This window comes from Hydra vulgaris, chromosome 09 (assembly GCF_038396675.1).
Source record: "Hydra vulgaris chromosome 09, alternate assembly HydraT2T_AEP".
Lineage (NCBI taxonomy): Eukaryota > Metazoa > Cnidaria > Hydrozoa > Anthoathecata > Hydridae > Hydra > Hydra vulgaris.
In genome coordinates, this window is record NC_088928.1 from 47,470,035 (window position 1) to 47,488,229 (window position 18,195).

Below are 18,195 nucleotides of genomic sequence, written 5' to 3' on the forward strand. Positions count from 1 at the left end.
TAAAATAAATGAATACGCGGGGGGTTGTGAGTTTAGCGCTTTTAGGCTTCGAAATTTTTTTGAATGAATTTTATAACCTGTTGATGAATTTAAACTCAACATAAAATTGTGAAGTTGGAAATTTTCTTGCATCACTGCCATTTGAGCTGGGGGGAAAACGTTTTGGGAACTTTTTGTTCCCAGGCCTCCATTTGTAATCATTTAAAACTTGAAATACATAAACTATAAAAAAATTCAAAACAAGTAGTTTATTACTCATCACATCTTTACAGCAACATCTCTTTGACAGCAATTAGTTTAAAAATAGTATGGAGTTACTACCCCTGCTCCTTTTAAATACTATAACGCACCACTGTGTGGTAGGGGTTGAGTTAAACTCAAAATTTTAAATTCTATCTGTTGATTATTTTAGTTTTAATAATTATTTTGTATGTATTAATAAATGAAGTTAATTGAAATTAAAATCAATAGCAAATAACTAAAACAAATGTTGAAGCATATTTGTTTTTTATTAACTGATAGTTTAAAACCATTTTGATTTATTATTATATCTTTTTCAAGTTAGTGCTTTAAAAACGTGCACACATTTTTTACTCTACAAAAAACAATAAAGAATTATTTTTCCACGGTGTAATCATAGGTTGGCGGATAAGCCGGTTGTTGCATTACCATTCCCGGTTGTTGCATTACCATTCCTGGTTGCTGAATTATCACAGTAGTCGGCTTTGATTTCTATTAAGTAATAGCAACAATTTTTTATACCTATGTATACTTGTAAATTTATATACTCTATATATCTATATATAAGTATACCTTTATATATATATATATATATATATATATATATATATATATATATATATATATATATATATATATATATATCTATATATATATATATGTATATATATATATATATATATATATATATATATATATATATATATATATATATATATATAAATGTGTGTATATATATATATATATATATATATATATATATATATATATATATATATATATATATATATATATAAATGTGTGTGTATATATATATATATATATATACATACATATATATATATATATATATATATATATATATATATATATATATATATATATATATATATATATATATATATATATATATATATATATACAGTTATGGACAAAATAATAGTAGTGTGATTAAAATTAACGAATTAATATTATTATCTTTAAACAGTTACTGAAAATGAAATTGTAATACTGGATTATTAATTAAATAGGTGTGAGATGATAAACTAATTAGAAGAAAATTTTAAATTTTTGCTTTTATTTATAATAACTATATAAGTGTAAAAAACAGGTTGAACGTAGTAATAGTAGTATTAATTTATTTAATGTTATATTGCAAATTTATTTTATTAACAAAAAAAAAGATATAAATTTAATTAAACAATAGTAAAAAATTAATATTTAATTGCATGCCCCCGGTTTTTTATCACAGCTTTGCATCTATTTGGTATTGAGTTAATCAAATTTTGACAAAGTTCTAAAGGAATATTGTTCCAAGCATTCTGGACAACTTGCCATAACTCATGCTAATTTTTTGGTTTTTGACTATAAACTGCCTCTTTTACATCCGTCCAAAGGTTTTCAATCGGATTGAGATCCGGTGACTGTGCAGGCCAATCTATAACTGCAACCCTATTCTCAATGAACCAACTTTTTACCCTGCGACTGGTATGCTTTAGATTGTTGTCCTGCATATAAACTCATCTTAGGGGCATATCTTCTTCTGCATAGGGCAACATGGTATTTTGTATCGTTTGAAGGTATATGTCTTGGTCCATAATACCATCAATCTTATAGATTGGCCCCACGCCATAATAAGAAAAACAAACCCAAATATTTATTTTTGCTCCGCCATGTTTTACAGTTTTTATGGTGTATTGCGGTTTATATGCAGAGTTACGTGGCCTCCTTACATACATCCTACGTCCACTTGACCCAAATAAAACAACTTTGCTTTCATCAGATCACAAAATATTACGCCATTTTGAAACAGGCCAATCTGCATGCGTTTTTGCAAAATGTAATCTTGCTACCACATGCCTTTTTTTCAAAAGGGGAACTTTTCTTGGGCTTCTGGCGACTAACTTACGCACTGTTCTCGAAGAAACGCTTAAATTTAAATCTTCTTTAATATGGTGGCAAGTTACAAAAGGATCGGCAACTGCAGCACGTTTTATCAATCTGTCTTCATGTTCAGTCGTTTTTTTGTTTTCGGCCCCTTGTTTTGCCTACATTTTTCCATTCTAGAGCATTTCTAATCATCGTAGGAGAACAGATTAATGTCTCTTAAATAAATTTGTATGTTTTCTCTTCTTGTTAAAATTTAATAATTAATTGTCTCTTTTCTGCACAACAATGCTTTGCACGACCCATAATTTCTATTTACAAAATAAATTTATACGCTTATTTTATATATTTCATTAAATTAACACTAAAATTAATCTTACCTTTAATTAGTCTTACTAAAACCAAATAAACAAAAAGCTAATATAAATAAATTGATAGGAAACAACAGATATGTTATTTTAACCTACAAATCTAGATATGTTCGTATATAAAATTCGGGACTTCCCTAAAGTAATTTGAATAGTGTTACCAACATTTTTTACTCCCATTTCATTATTCAGTGTTTGTATTACTGTTATGCCTAAATTTATTAATTTATATTTAAATTTACATAAAATTATTATCACAAATCATTTTTTACTAGCCACTACTATTATTTTGTCCACAACTGTATATATATATATATATATATATATATATATATATATATATATATATATATATATATATATATATATATATATATATATATATATATATATATATACGTACATATACATTTATATACATGCGTATATACACAAACACACGCACACACATACATATCTTTGTAAAGGAAAAAATTAAACATAAAAATCTCACCGAACTACAGCATACAGAGATACAGCCAAGAATGGAAGAAGCCAGTGCCACTAATATTGATAGGATCAAAAATACAATAATTGCATATGCAATAGATTCAACAGAGGCATCCACTACCTTTACACAGTTGTAAGCTAGAATAGTTTAAAAAAATCATTAAAATTGTTAGATCGAGGAGATCGGAATTGGGAAAAAATAAAAATGGCAGACGTGTTTGAAAAGTTAAAATCATTGATTTAATAATCTTTGAATAAATATAGAAATATCAGTACTTTCTTTTATAATCATATACTATCAGAAGAAAGCTCTACAAAGTGTTAATCTGATATTTGATAAAAAAAACTTGGAAATATATAAAGAAAATAGTAGTAAAAATATTTTCTAAAAAGACAAAAAAGTTATCAACTTTTAAATTTAAAGGTCAAAATAGTTGCGAATTTAAATTATTACCATTCGTTCTTATAGTTTAGAAGCCTAAAGTCCAATCATTCAAAAGTTGGAATTTAATTTCATTAAAACTTGAAATTCATAACTTCAAAACTTGAAATTCTGAACTTCAAAACATGGAATTCAATCATTTAAAAGTTAGAAACTAGAAAAGATTACTTGGGTGATAGATGTAATTTTTTGAACAAAAAGATTAAATCAGATGAGCAGAAAAGAAGAACAAGTAGAGAAACTAAAATATCAAGAAGATTTTTTTACTTGCTATCTCAGATTTTTTTACTTGCTATCTCAGATTTTTTTACTTGCTATCTCAGATTTTTTTACTTACTATCTCAGATTTTTTTACTTGCTATCTCAGAGTCTTTATTTGTTATTTGAGACCTCTTACTTGTTTTTTGGAAGCGTTTACATGTTTACTGATTTTTTATTTAATTTTAATTTTTTTCTTCTAACTTTTTAACTACTTAAGTACTTTTTGTTCTGGTAATATAAGTTATTTAACTCTACAGATATGCAGTTGGTAACCAAAACTTGAAGGGAGATTTTGTTATCATTAATGTTTTTAAAGATAAATTCCGATAAAATATCTGATGTTTATCTATTTATTTAATCCATGTTTATCAGCTGAATTGTCACTAGACTTTATGCTTTTATAGAGTTGCACAACTGTCTCGCAACAACCGTACTGTCGTTAGTCTATATGTTTTTTAAATTTAAATGCAGCGAAAAAGTTTTAATATCATCCCAAAATAAAACTAAACCATCCGTGCAGCGGCCTTGTTCATCAAAGTTTATTTTTCAAGTTGAAAGGGCAATTTACTAATTTACTCCAATTTAATTTAATTTACTTATGCAGTTTAAGTAGTTGCATAAACTGGATGATGTTGCTGGCACTTTCTGATAACGATCGTTGGACAGATGACAAGATCTTGATTTCTCCTGGGTAATCAAAAGAAAGTACAAAAAAAAATCTCTTCCCCTAATATTTTGCGCACTTGGAGGATTTGTTCAACTTTTCCAATTAATAAATAATCTTTTTTTTTTTTTAAACTCAAACCAGCAAATAGAGAAACCATAGCAACATCTTTATCTGAATGTCAAATGGATTCAAATATAAAAAGTTAAAATGGTAATTATAAGTGTATTTATATTAATTGTACTACCTTTATATTCATTTATCATTACTACTTCCATGATATTTTGATATGTATATTGGTATGATATTGTTGTTTATGTACTCGAATTACTTGCTTTTCTTTTTTAAAGTACTGTTTATTGCTATTTTTAGTATAGTTATTGCTATATACTATTTGGTACTTTTTATTATAACTATTGTTGTATGCTAATGTTTTATGTTGTGTATTATAGCCACTACATTTTTATCTCTCATCTCTTTGAATTTATTATTATTTTACATTAATGTTTACAAGCTATATTTCATCTAACGAATTCCATGTAAATGATTCAAATATAACAAGCATATCTATAAATGGTTTTAACATTGAGCAATGCCCCACTGAGGATAAAAAAGGTGGTGCTCTTCTATATCTAAACTCTATTTTAAACTAAATAGTTCGCAATGACCTAAAAATCTACTTTTCCAAGTGTCTTGAATCCATTTTTGTTGAAACTATAAAGCCTCACTTAAAAAATATAAAAGTTGGTTGCATATATCGACATCCATCTATGAATCAAGACGATTTCACTAATGATTATTTAGTTCCATTATTAGATAAGTAAAATATTGAAAAAAAGTTTTTTTTCTTATGGGGGACTTTAATATGGATATACTAAATATAATGAATCATATCCTATATCTAGTTACCTTGACTCGCTTATTTATTTTTCATTGCATCCTGTTATAATTCTACCAGCACGCATAATAGCTAAATCACAAACACTTATTGATAACATCTTTATAAACTTCAATTCACCTGACCAAATCTCTGGCAATCTTACTATTTTTGATCATATGGCTCAATTTATCTGCATTCCTAGAAAAAATAACCACCCTACAAGAACTTTAACAAAAGTATATTTATTAAAGATGTTTCCAACATTGTCTGGGATCTCTATATTAAAAAAGATGATGATGTAAATCAATCTATCAGTTTTGTTTTAAAGATATTTGAAAATATACTAGATCAGCACGCTCTTTACAAAATACTAACTAAGCAGCAAATTAAACTTAAATCAAAACCATGGATCACCAATGGCATACTTAGATCTATTTTCATTAAAAACAGGCTATATAAAAAACGCACAAAATGTAAAGATATTAGTACTAAAAATGAATTGTGTTCTCAATTAAAATTTTATAAAAGCAGAATCAGCAATCTACTAAAAATTAGTAAAAAATCCTATAACACAACCTATTTTAGTTAAGACTTAAACAATATTAAGAATACTTGGAAAGGGATAAGAGAAACCATTAATATAAAACCTTCCTACAATAGTTCAACTCTCAAACTTAAATTGAAAGAAAATATCATCACAGATCAAACTACTGTATCGAATATATTAAACAACTTTTTTGTTACTATCCAAAATAAACTTCAAAACAAAATCATACCTTCAACATCCAAATTTACTGACTATATCAACTCTCCAAATTCTAATACGCTCTTTATTGATTCTGTCACAGAGAATAAAATCTCTAATTTTATTAAAACCACCCTTAGAACTGGAAAAAACTTTCGTCCTAATAGCCTTCCTACATTCCTTCTTAAACTTATTCCAGACATAATTTCTTAATCTTTTAGTATTATTATAGGTAACTCATTTCAAAATGGTTTATTCCCAGATGCTTTCAAAGTTGCTAAACTCATTCCAATATTTAAAAAAGGTTCTAAAATGGATATGTCTAACTACCAACCCATTTCTCTTATTTTAAACCTAAGCAAACTCTTTGAAAAAGCTATGCATAAGAGTCTCTATGCATTTTTGAATAAATTTAAATGCTTTTACAAACACTAGTATGGGTTTCGTGCTAATCATTCCACAACCCACTCACTTATTAAAATTACTTAGTCAATTAGAAAAGCTCTTGATGATAAAAACATTGCATGTGGCGTCTTTGTAGATCTACAAAAAGCTTTTGATACAGTAGATCATTCTATCTTTTTTTCTATTATTCTATTGCTTTTTTGCTTTTAATTTAGAGTTTATTTAATAAGTAATATTTTCCATAAAAAATATGAAAAATTAAAAATAATCGAGCTTAACGAAATCCTGTTACATATGACCTCATGATCTGAAACTTTAGGCATGATCAATTTAAGGTAAATGACAAGTATTGCAAAGTATAATGTAAATGAATTTTGAATTTTGTTACAATATCACACAGGCATTGCGCACTGCAATGGTTTGATTATTTACGAATTGGTGTTTTTAGGAAGCATTGTGTATGATGGGATTAAGTTAAATAAATTTTCATTTAGAAATGGTAAAATAATTTGTGGAAATTGTCGAAAAAATAATAATTTTTCTAAATTAAATAAAAATTTCAAGCCATAGAAAATTTTTGAAATTTTGCTTTTTTACCTAATTTATAAAAAGTAATGAAACCGAAATTTCGATAACGGTTCAAAAAGTTTTGGCAGAAACCGATAAGCAAACAGATCACTTATATTGGAAACTGATAATTTATGAACGTTGTGTAGATCACATAGTCTTAACCAATAGCTATAAAAATTTCGATTTCAAGATAATGGATTGTATGGAAAAGTTCCTCGTAATAACTTAATTGAAAGTTTAATAAAAAATATGACACTTATGCTTATGCATTCTGAAGAAATGAATGAAAAAGCTCACAATGATTTAACATCAAACAGTAAACACACATTCGCCATAGTTAAACTTCCTGAAAAAAATGAACTTCCAAAAGAAGCGTATTTTCATAGAGATTTTAAAAAATTTTAAAATCTCCATGAAAATACGCTTCTTTTGAGACCCAGGTTGACATACTTTTGAATAACTTTTTTTTCGACAATATTAGGGACTTTACCCCAAATACTAAAGATTTAAACCTAAATATCTTTACAACTTGACGTGATGGTAAAAAATGAGTTGCATATTTGAAATCAAAATGAGAAATGCTATACAAAACAATGAAATGCTAAACAAATTGTTTGCTCGGAACCAGAAAAAATTTTTTTTTTGTTGACCTGTGTTAGTTATAATAAAAAAATTAATAAAAATATAATCAAAAAAGTTATTAAATTTTGTTTTGTCCAAATGTAAATTCTTTTTATATGGTTATCTTTATAATATACTACAAGTATAATATATTTATTACACAAGTTTATTAACTGCCTTATAAAGTATTTAACTTAACGCTAAGGTTTTATTATGAAAAGAAATTTTCATAAAAAAACCTAAGCGTAAAGTTATTTCAAAAGCAAAAAATTAAATATAGCTTACGATAATTTTGATCACATGTAGTACTATTTGCTGTTGCATAAAGTGCAATAGTACTAATAACAAGAACTAATACAATGAATCCAATACACTCGATGACCAAAGCGATTATATTTAGAACCATGAAAGCTATCATCTAAATAAAAATTGTTTGAAGCATAAAAAGATAACTAAAAATACGAATAAAATAATATTACATTTTATTAATTTAAAAACTTACTGCACCACGGTTTCTTGTAAACCCTGAAACGGCTCCGAGAATACCCGGCACAATAAACTAAAAAATATTATTTTAGAAAAATGTTAAAACTAAAACTAAACTTAAACATAATTGTAAGACTGTTATATATAAAAAAACTTTGAAATTTTGACTTTAGTTAAATTAAAAATTGTTACGATTAATCATGAATGTGTTCACATAGTTATTCGATTGGTTGACAACCACATTTAACTTATATTTTAAAGAAGTTTCCATTTTAATACAACGAGTGATACAAATAAAAACTCTGACAATAATGGTATGATAATGACACATGTTTCATTTTACCATTGTATCTTATCTGACAAAAATCAAACAAAAGGGAATTAGTTTAAATTATGCTACTTCTATGACACGCCACAAAAAACATCGTGTTCATTTATTAAATGGTTAATGTACGTACTACAGGTACGTGATATTTATATGTATATACTACAGATGTTAAAAGGACCTGTGTATCAATAATAGAATTTAATGATAGATAATTAAAATCAATAATAGAGTTTAAATATAATTATGACTTGATTAATTATTGGATACCACTTGATGTTGTTTTCCTATGAAAGAATACAAAAATGAAAAAAAAAACCATTCAAATAATAAGTTACTTTGGCAGTTTTTAAACTCCAAAAAATGGTACTTAGTATAAAATGTAAAGTTTACAAAATATTTTAGAAATTGAATTTAAGAATACAAACAAGTATTATCAAAAATACGATAGATAAAGGGTAATCCAATTTATTTTGGATTAATCTTGAATTGCATTGAATTTACAAGTGGTATCAAAAGGGTTTCAGTTGCAGAAAGGTTTGGAATTTCTTAACCAGGCTAGTCATGAAGTGATTGATACTTGGGTAAAACATTTTATTTTTAAAAATTTATAACTCACATTTAAACAAACACTTTAAATTTTTTGTATTTTTAAAAAGTTTTTAAAAACAGTTTTAAAAACAGTTTTAAAAAAAGCTTTTAAAAACATCCAAAATATTTCACTTACAATGATACCAGCCCAATAAGGTGATCTTGAAGCACCTAAACTTGTTTTTCCAACTAAAACAAATGATAATATTGTTATGATTAGTCCAAATAGCATTTCTAAAATACCTAACACTAATCCAGCAATAGCATGATCCTTTTTGAGTTTATGCGACATGTTAGCAAAGTATAGATTTGAATATTTGTGTATACTTTTTTCGTCTTCTTTAGTATCGTATAAAATATCTTTTTTCAATTTAAGAATGTTTGTTAAATAACAATAACTACCATAGTTACAACTTTGTTATAAATATTACTACCATTACTAATTTAAAAAAAACCAGCAAATATAATTATATTAAAATAGTATAAAAGTTTAATCAATTTCAATTAAATCAAATTCAATTCGTAACCAACTAAATTCTATTAACAATCGATCTATTTTTATTAATATTTAAGTTCAACTGATAAAAACTTTTCATAATTAATAACTAAAATACGTTTTCATCAGTGTTGCTCAGTGTAAGCAAAACTTAAACAATATAAACTTAGTTACTAATGTAAAATATGAAACATATAAGTAATTAAAGCACAATTAAAATAGGGGTGTAGCGGATTGGAAATTTTGAATTCCGAACGAAATTCCGGCCGGAACAAGATTTATATTTATGTAGTTTTTACCTTCGACATAGAAAGTGAAAGCCTGCACCTCAGCATCGCGGCTACATAATGTATATTTATAACCTATAATATATATATATATATATATATATATATATATATATATATATATATATATATATATATATATATATATATATATATATATATATATATATATATATATATATATATATATATATATATATATATATATATATATGTTTATATATATATATATATATATATATATATATATATATATATATATATATATATATATATATATATGAAATTTTTACTGTATAAGGCATCCTATACTTTTTAGCTATTTAAAAGTTAAGAAACATTAAAAATAAGACTAGTGTAAGAGGCAGTTAACATTTTTGATGAAAAAAGATCTTGTTTGTTGTCCAAAACTGGGTAGCAACTCTTTTTGCACCACAATATTCCTAAACTTTTAGAAATCTTTACATAAGTTATTACTGCAAATAAAATTAGGCAAAGCTACAGATATGCGGTCTAAAATAATTTTATTATATCGCTTGTTGCGCTTTCGTGTGGAGACTTGCTCAAAGTGGCGACTTTTTAAAATAAACATAAAGAATATTTATTGGCTTTAGTACATACATCGACTATCTTATAGCCTGCTACTACAAAGGAGTGCTACTACATCCATTATCTTATAGCCTGCTGCTACAAGGGAGTGTAGCTACATCGACTATCTTATAGCCTGCTTCTACAAGGAAGTGCTGCTACATTGACCGAGGATTTGACATAGGGCAGTAATCGTTTTTCTTTTATTATTTCAATTAAAATTTCTAATGTTTAAAAACTCTCCACTAACGAGAGCGCAAAATAAAATTATTTTAGAGCGCATATCTGTAGCTTTGCCTAATTTCATTTGCAGTAATAACTTATGTAAAGATTTCTAAAAGTTTAGGAATATTGTGATTTGTAGCGTTACCTAAAATTACATAGCATTTATCAAGAACTTTGTATTTTTTACTTAGGCTTACCCATAGTTCTTCATCGCCCCGTAGGACAAAGATTTTTTGATTTAACTTGCACAGTCTGTGTCACACCTCTTAAATAAATAAAGTAAAAAATAAATTCCGGCATTCCCACCTGAAATATTATAATTCCGGCCGGAACCGGAATGACGCAAAAGTTACATATACCGACCGCAACGGAATTCTGGTACATCCCTATATTAAATACGCAATTTAGCAAAAATGTCAACACTTTTTTGTTCTAATGGGAATGGTAAGAATATTTTGTTAAATCGTAAACCCTAGTCACGACTTTACAAAATATTCTTTTCATTCCTAACTAAAAATCCAGGATTCACTTTTAAAACATTTATTAAACTAAAATAAATTTTTTATTAAAATCATTAATTGATAAAACTTGATGGTTAATCTTGAATATAATTTCAAATGTTTTATAAGTAAAAATAACAAGAGAAAAATGGGACTGGCACAAAATTGGCCCTAATTTTTCTTGTATCACAAACTTGCAATTTTAAAAATAAGACTATATAATAAATAAAAATTAAAAAAAAAAACTTCATTTTGCAAAAATCAAAAAGCTGAATAAAAGAGCGTGTTATCTCATTATGTATTGATATGCAAAACATAACAACTTCATGTATTGAAATGCATAACATAACAATACGTAGCCAAGACTTCATAAAAAAATACAAATGCACTAGTTAGTTTTCGTATGCAAAGCTTTTTATTTTATTTATTTTGAGTGTCGAAGCTTTTACAGCCATATTTAAGACATTTCTGTCTATATATTTTAGTTCATTTTGTTTCATTAATGAAAGAAACTGTTGTATAAAAAGTTATAATATATTCAATATACTAATTAAACACATAGTTTACTGTTTTAAAAACACAATGAAATATATCTACTTGAAAGCACATTTCATTGACTAAATGTTTTGTTTGAGTTGAAGTTTATCTGCCACTGTAAGCTCTAATCCCAAGCTGTTACAGTGAGGCATTGATATTGCTTCAAGATGCTTTGCATTTTGAAGGGTTGAGTTAAATTTTTGACATGTACGGGTTGGAATACTATACCAAGCTACACAAGCATTTTGCGTTAATTGTCATAATCTGGTCTTAGTTTTTGGCCTTTTTTAATGTACTTTGTTTATCGGAAGCAGGAATGGCTCTTTTACTTACTTTTTTATTTACTTACACGAGTTCATTTTTATCAAAATGTAAATTACATAAGTAATTTTAAACGTTTTGTGTAAATTTACATTTCCGTACAAGTAATTAATTTTTTTGAAACAACTTTTACATTATAATGTAAGTTTTTTTACTTTCAAAAGTATGTTATAAAGTTATGTTGTAAAGAAGATTATATCAAAACGAAAAAAATATACTTTTACATGTAAGTCACATGAAAAAGTAAGTCATAGTAAGTTACTGACCAAAAATACTTTGCCACGCCACTGTGTAATTTACCTATAATTCGAGCTGTTGCGTAAAAATGATTTATAATTAGATTAAGAGATAAAAATTGTGGTGATTGGAGCCTGGATACAAAAAAGCTCTAAAACATTTACCATCCCTACTCCAAATGTGAGGGCAACAAATTTTACACCCAAACCAAAAAAGGTGGTTGTTTCAACATATTCCTAAATATTCGAATGTGATATATACAAGAACATACTTAAGTTTGGCACTTAAGTATGCTTTATTTACCAAAAGTATATTTATTAACCAAAATTATTGGTTTTTAATGTGATGTGAATAAAATTAATGTGGTGAATAAAAAAAACAATTGCTTTTACTCATTAATTGGTCAGTTTTACGTGAATAAAATCCAGTTTTGCACAAATTTTTATTCACGTAAAGTTAAGCAATTTTCTCAGTAATTACTAAGCTTTACGTGAATAAAAACTTAAGCAAAATTGCTGAAATTTTTATTTACGTAAAGCTGACCAATTACTAAATAAAATCAATTGCTTCTTTTTTATTCAGCCGGCCTATTAGGCCGGGTAAATGAAAAAAAAAGTTTATGTAAAGCTGAGTTAAGCAATTTACTGAGTAAATTGCATAACTTTACGTGAATAAAAATTGCTGCCTATTACATCTTAAAATTTACGCAAATAGATATCATTATATTATTAGTTACCATAAAGTCTTTAAATAAGTTTAATATTGTTTTTAATAACACATTAAAAGATCTCATCTGCACGTAACTATTAAAAATACTATTAGTTAAAGATGCTGTTGATTAAGTAATTAAATCGGTTCGGTGAAAAAAGGAATTGCCGCAATTTCAAACTATGAAACCTTTTAACATCGCTTTTGACGTGGTATAATACCACGCAATACTTGCATTTAAATCAATTTAAAATTAAATCTTGTATTTTGTTTAATTTATATTTTCCTGGATTAATATTTTTTTAAACCACTTTATTCATATGTTAAAAAAATAAAATTATTAAAAATTTCCGTTATTTATGCAATATTTCTTCTGTTTTAGTATGTTATTTTAGAATGAGAATATGGTATTTCAGCTACATATATATTAATTTTTTAGATATATTACCAAAAAATAAAAAAACTATAATTGTCAACTAAAATAAACTTCTTAAACTCAAACTTCAGAAAAACACATGATCAACAATTTTTAATGACAAGATTTTAATGACTTTATTATGTACGGATATTTAGGGGCTTGGCAATAAGACTATTTTTGTCTTCGTCTTGCCCCCGCCATTCGTATAACAACGACGAAATTAAATTCGAAAAAAAAATTAATTTGATAATTATCAAATTAATAATAATAAAAATAAGAATAATTTGAACAATATTTTAATATTGTTTGAAAAATACAGATGAACTTGTAGACTCAAGTCACTTATAAAAACTTAATTTTCTACGTTATTCTTCAACAAATTTTAAGTCCGTGTCATTTGATTACTTATTCACGAAAAAAGAGTTAAATTAACTTTCGCTTCGAACTTTTGAATGAGGAGCAAAATTTGATTGTCAGACGAACTTATAACTTAATTAAAGATAATATTTTATATCCCCTAAATGATTGAGGAGGTTGCTCAAAATTTATATGGTCATAGTTTTTAAACACTAAGAGATTATTGCATGGCATTAGAGACTTGTGAATAAACTTAAATTTAGTTTAAAATGTTAAAAAAATGTATATATAAATGTTATAAACTCATTGCTCTCACACTAATGGCATGCAAGGGAAGTCAACATTTTAGGGGTTTATTGTTAACAGACTCCGATTATTGCAATACTTTTGAAAAGCTTTACATAAACATGAATACATAAATGTTTGGAGTTTGCTCCATGTCATTACATTAAATTAAATTCTTAAACAAAAAGAAAAAGCATGCAACTGGTCTGATTTTAAATATGTGATTAGAATCTAGTTGCTTAAATATTGTGATTTGCACTTTTGTAAACTTTTTTACTTTAAATTTTTGAAAATTTAAAGTAAAAAAAGTAACAAAAATTTACTGAAAAATAAAAGAACTTAATGTTATTTCATCTGTATGATAAAATAACATCCAGACACTTTTCTTCACAATCGACCATATAATTTTAAATTTGAAAGTGTGCTTTTTTGAACCATTCAACTAAGTTTGCTATATTAAATAAATTAAAATAAGCGGTTGTTATGGTTATGAAAAGTTATACATTTTTTTTAAGTTAATTACTTTTACTTTTAATTACTTTTTAATACTTTTAATTGCATAAAATGAATTCAACTGTAGTGGGTTTTATTAAAAACCGGTTAGTTAGTAAGAATATAAAACAAAACTGGGTTGTGCCTAAAAACCGGCCCGGCCCGGCCTAAAAGCCTAAAACCCGGCCCGGCCAGATATGCCAGATATGCTCTAAAAGGCCCATTTTAACATAAAATTAAAAAGGCGTATATTTATTTGGAACGGTGTGCTGCTACATCGACTGACAAATAGCCTGATTCGCAACGGAGTGCTGCTACATCGACTGAGGGTTTGGTTTGGGCAGGCAGTCTATCAAATAATTATTAAAAATAAAAAAAAAATTATTTGTTTTTTGTTTAATTTAAAGAAAAAAGTACAATGAAAAATTTTCTTATTATTTCTAAATTTAGTTTAAAAATTATATCAAAAATAATTTTTCAACCTGGCCGGGTTTTAGGCTTTTAGGCCGGGCCGGGCTTGGCCGGGCCGTGTTTTAGGCAAAACCCAAAACTGGATGCAGAGCGGTATATTTGTTCCTAATCTTTAATGTTATAACTTAAACGTAGCTTATTGTTTTAAAATAGTGACTTTCAATTTCAGCAAACTTTTGTTTGATGATTTTCCTCCAAGGTATATTCTCACAAGACATTTTCAAGGCATACTTTTAGAAGTAAAAATGTATTTGCATGCGCTATATTTTTGCAGTCCACGTTATTATCAGTTTATGCTGGTTACACAGTGAGTTTTAATATTTTTGAAACTCTGGCTTTTTATTTAATAAAAATTTTGTGGAAAAAGAAAAAAGTTGTTTCTAACTAAATATAAAACATTTTTTGGTTAAAAATCAACAAAGTAAAGAAAACCAGAAACAAGGAAAGCAAAACTGCACGATTTAGTCATGCACGTCTAACTTTCTTGGCAGAAAACACTACGGATACAGCTAATTATTTGTTTGTGGCATTTAATATGTTCCTCTGCTGAGTGTTTTTTGAATGTTATGCTATTGTTAATTGTTTTGACTATTTTTTTTTTGGTAAAGAAATCTCGATATACTTTATAATAACAATTCAAAGTTGTGTTGTTTTTGCTTTTTAAAAAATTTTAAGAAATAATTTAATAAATTTTAACTAGTAACTAACTAATCTAAAAAGATATCTATCATAAACTAATATGTTATACTGATAAGCTGTTCAGCGTTGGATTTGTAAAAAAACAACTATTTTCATAGTCACAAGTTATTAAAAACATCTATTAGAACGTTGAGAGACTTAGTAAGAAACTAAAGAGCGAAGAATCAGATAATAGCGGATTTGTTTATAATTTTAATAAGTTTATATTCAAATATATTAGTTATTATTATTGTTTTTTTATATTATTTATATTTTCGCAACTACATATCAGTTATAATTTTTTCACATCGTAATATAAACAAAATATACTTCGGTTACAAAAGATTATATTTAACCAAATACTGCAAAAATACATTTAACAGAAAAAATAACACTCAGTTGAAAAAGAACGAAAAAAAACGATTGAAAAAAGTATAAAAATATAGGAAACATTAGTTGAATATGTTATGAAGGACTTGTAAAGATAGATTATATTGTTATAAGGAACTCGTAGGAGACTGAATGAGTCTTATCATCGAGAACCTTGGGGTGTTACGCAAGAACCATAAACAATGTGATTCTTATGCATATATATTTAAAATATTATTGTGATAAAATTTTGTTTTGCTTTTTTCTAGTTGTATTATGATTCGTGTCTGTGTATTTTTTTATTTTATTTTATTTTTATTTTTATTTTTTAATATTTTTTACATAAATATATAAATCCGACTTTTCTCACGTTGTAGATTGTTTTAGTTCAAATTTTGATTTATCATCCCTGTAAACACGACGTCTTAAAGACGTCTAAAAAACGTCTTTTAGACGTCTAGACGACTAAAAACGTTTTTTAGACGTCTTTAAGACGTCGTGTGTTTACTGGGATGTGAACTAGAACAATTCTATGTAATTATCTATATTAAGAACAAGATTTTTATATTTTGACTTTAAAGAAAATATATTTTCAGGAAGAGTAATTAAGGTGTATTTCGGAATTAATTTGTTATATAAATAGGGGCTGCTGAGTGTTTTTTGAATTTTATGCTATTGCTAATTGTTTTGACTATTTTTTTTTGGTAAAGAAATCTCGATATACTTTATAATAACAATACCGTCGATTATGACACATTGTTGTCTATTATTTAAATAACTAATGAACCATTTAATAGCTTTGTATACTATACCACATATTTTCATTTTTTCAATAAGAATTTTATGGTTGACCGTATCGAAAGCTTTTGTAAGGTCAATAAAGACTCCTAATACAAACTGTCCTTTATCAAAAGATGAGCTGATGTTGTTCATGAGGTCTATGATTGCATGTTCCGTTGAATGATTCGTTCAAAATCCGTACTGATATTCATTTAAAATTTTGTTTTCTGTTAGTTATTTATAGAGTCTATCGCTCGAGAAGCTTGGAGATTATTCGCTCGAGAAGCTTGGAGAATACTGGAAAAACTGAGATAGGTCTGTAATTGGTTAGTAATGCCGTGTCTCCAGTTTTAAATATAGGTAAAATTTTTGCTATCTTTAATTTTTCTGGGACAAAATCTGTTCGAATTGATGAATTAAAAATATTAAAAAGAGGATCTTTTATAAAGGGTAAAATGTTTATTACTACATAGCTGGAAATATCATCAATGCCTGAAGCTTTGTTTTTTTTAGTGATTTTTTTGCTTCTTCGAATTCCTCTAACCTTAGATCATTTTCGAGATGTAAGCTAGTATGGTAAGTAAAATAGTTATTAAATGATTTGTTTGAATTGTTTATTTGTGATGCTAGATTTAGGCCAAACAAAAAAAATATTAAATTTTTTGGAGTTTCTTTATTTGTATACTCAAATCCATTTTCTTCGATTCTGGAGGGTAAAGTTTCTGATTTTAATTTAGTTTTACCAATAGTTTCGTTCATAATATCCCATGCTTTTTTAATACTACCACTATGTTTTTGTAATTGTTTGAAAAAATACAACTTTTTAGATTTTTTAAAAATTTTTTCAAAAAGATTTTTTATTGATTATAGATCGCGAGTTTTTTTTGATTCCTATTTTTTAAATACTTGTCGTAATATTTTTGTTTTTTTTTAGAGGATTTCTTTGTTCCTTTTGTAATCCATGGACATTTCAAATATTTAATTTTTATTTTTATTATTATTGAATTGTTCAAGGAAAATGTTTGTAAATGTGTTAAAGGCAGTTTTTGTAAGCCCTTGGTTGCATTGAACATAAACAGTCGACCGATTTGTTTTTGATAAAGATTCCTTAAATTTGCAAGGAGAAAACTCGTTAATTTTTCTTTTATATGTTTTAATTTTTGCATTGTTTAATGAGGTTGACTACTGTGAAAAAAAAATCAGGAAGTGATCTGATATGTTTTAAAAACTCTTGTTTTATGAGATCATCTAAAAATGAGTTTGTTAGTATATTATCTTTTGAAATTAAATTAGGAATGCGGAAATGGCTCATAATAGCCACTTATAAACCCCCAAATCAGAACTGTGACTTCAACCACCTTAAAGGAGTACTTGACTTTTATTTGCAATCATATCTTGATTTTATTCTAATAGGAGACTTTAATATACAACCCTCAGAAAAAAAAATGAAAGAATTCCTTCAACTTTATCAA

The 18,195-nt window shown here is 26.4% G+C and overlaps 1 protein-coding gene across 1 annotated transcript; it reads right to left on the bottom strand.

Annotated features, from left to right (window-relative positions):
* Positions 1-490: 490 nt before the first annotated feature.
* On the bottom strand, positions 491-9,415 carry LOC136084834 (uncharacterized). The gene is made up of 5 exons (XM_065805914.1): positions 9,111-9,415; positions 8,075-8,131; positions 7,858-7,990; positions 2,989-3,122; positions 491-732 (listed from the first exon to the last, which is right to left on the bottom strand). The coding sequence occupies exons 1-5, from the start codon at positions 9,264-9,266 to the stop codon at positions 616-618; spliced, it is 597 nt and encodes a 198-aa protein (XP_065661986.1). The 5' UTR covers positions 9,267-9,415; the 3' UTR covers positions 491-615.
* Between the last annotated feature and the right edge of the window lie 8,780 nt (positions 9,416-18,195).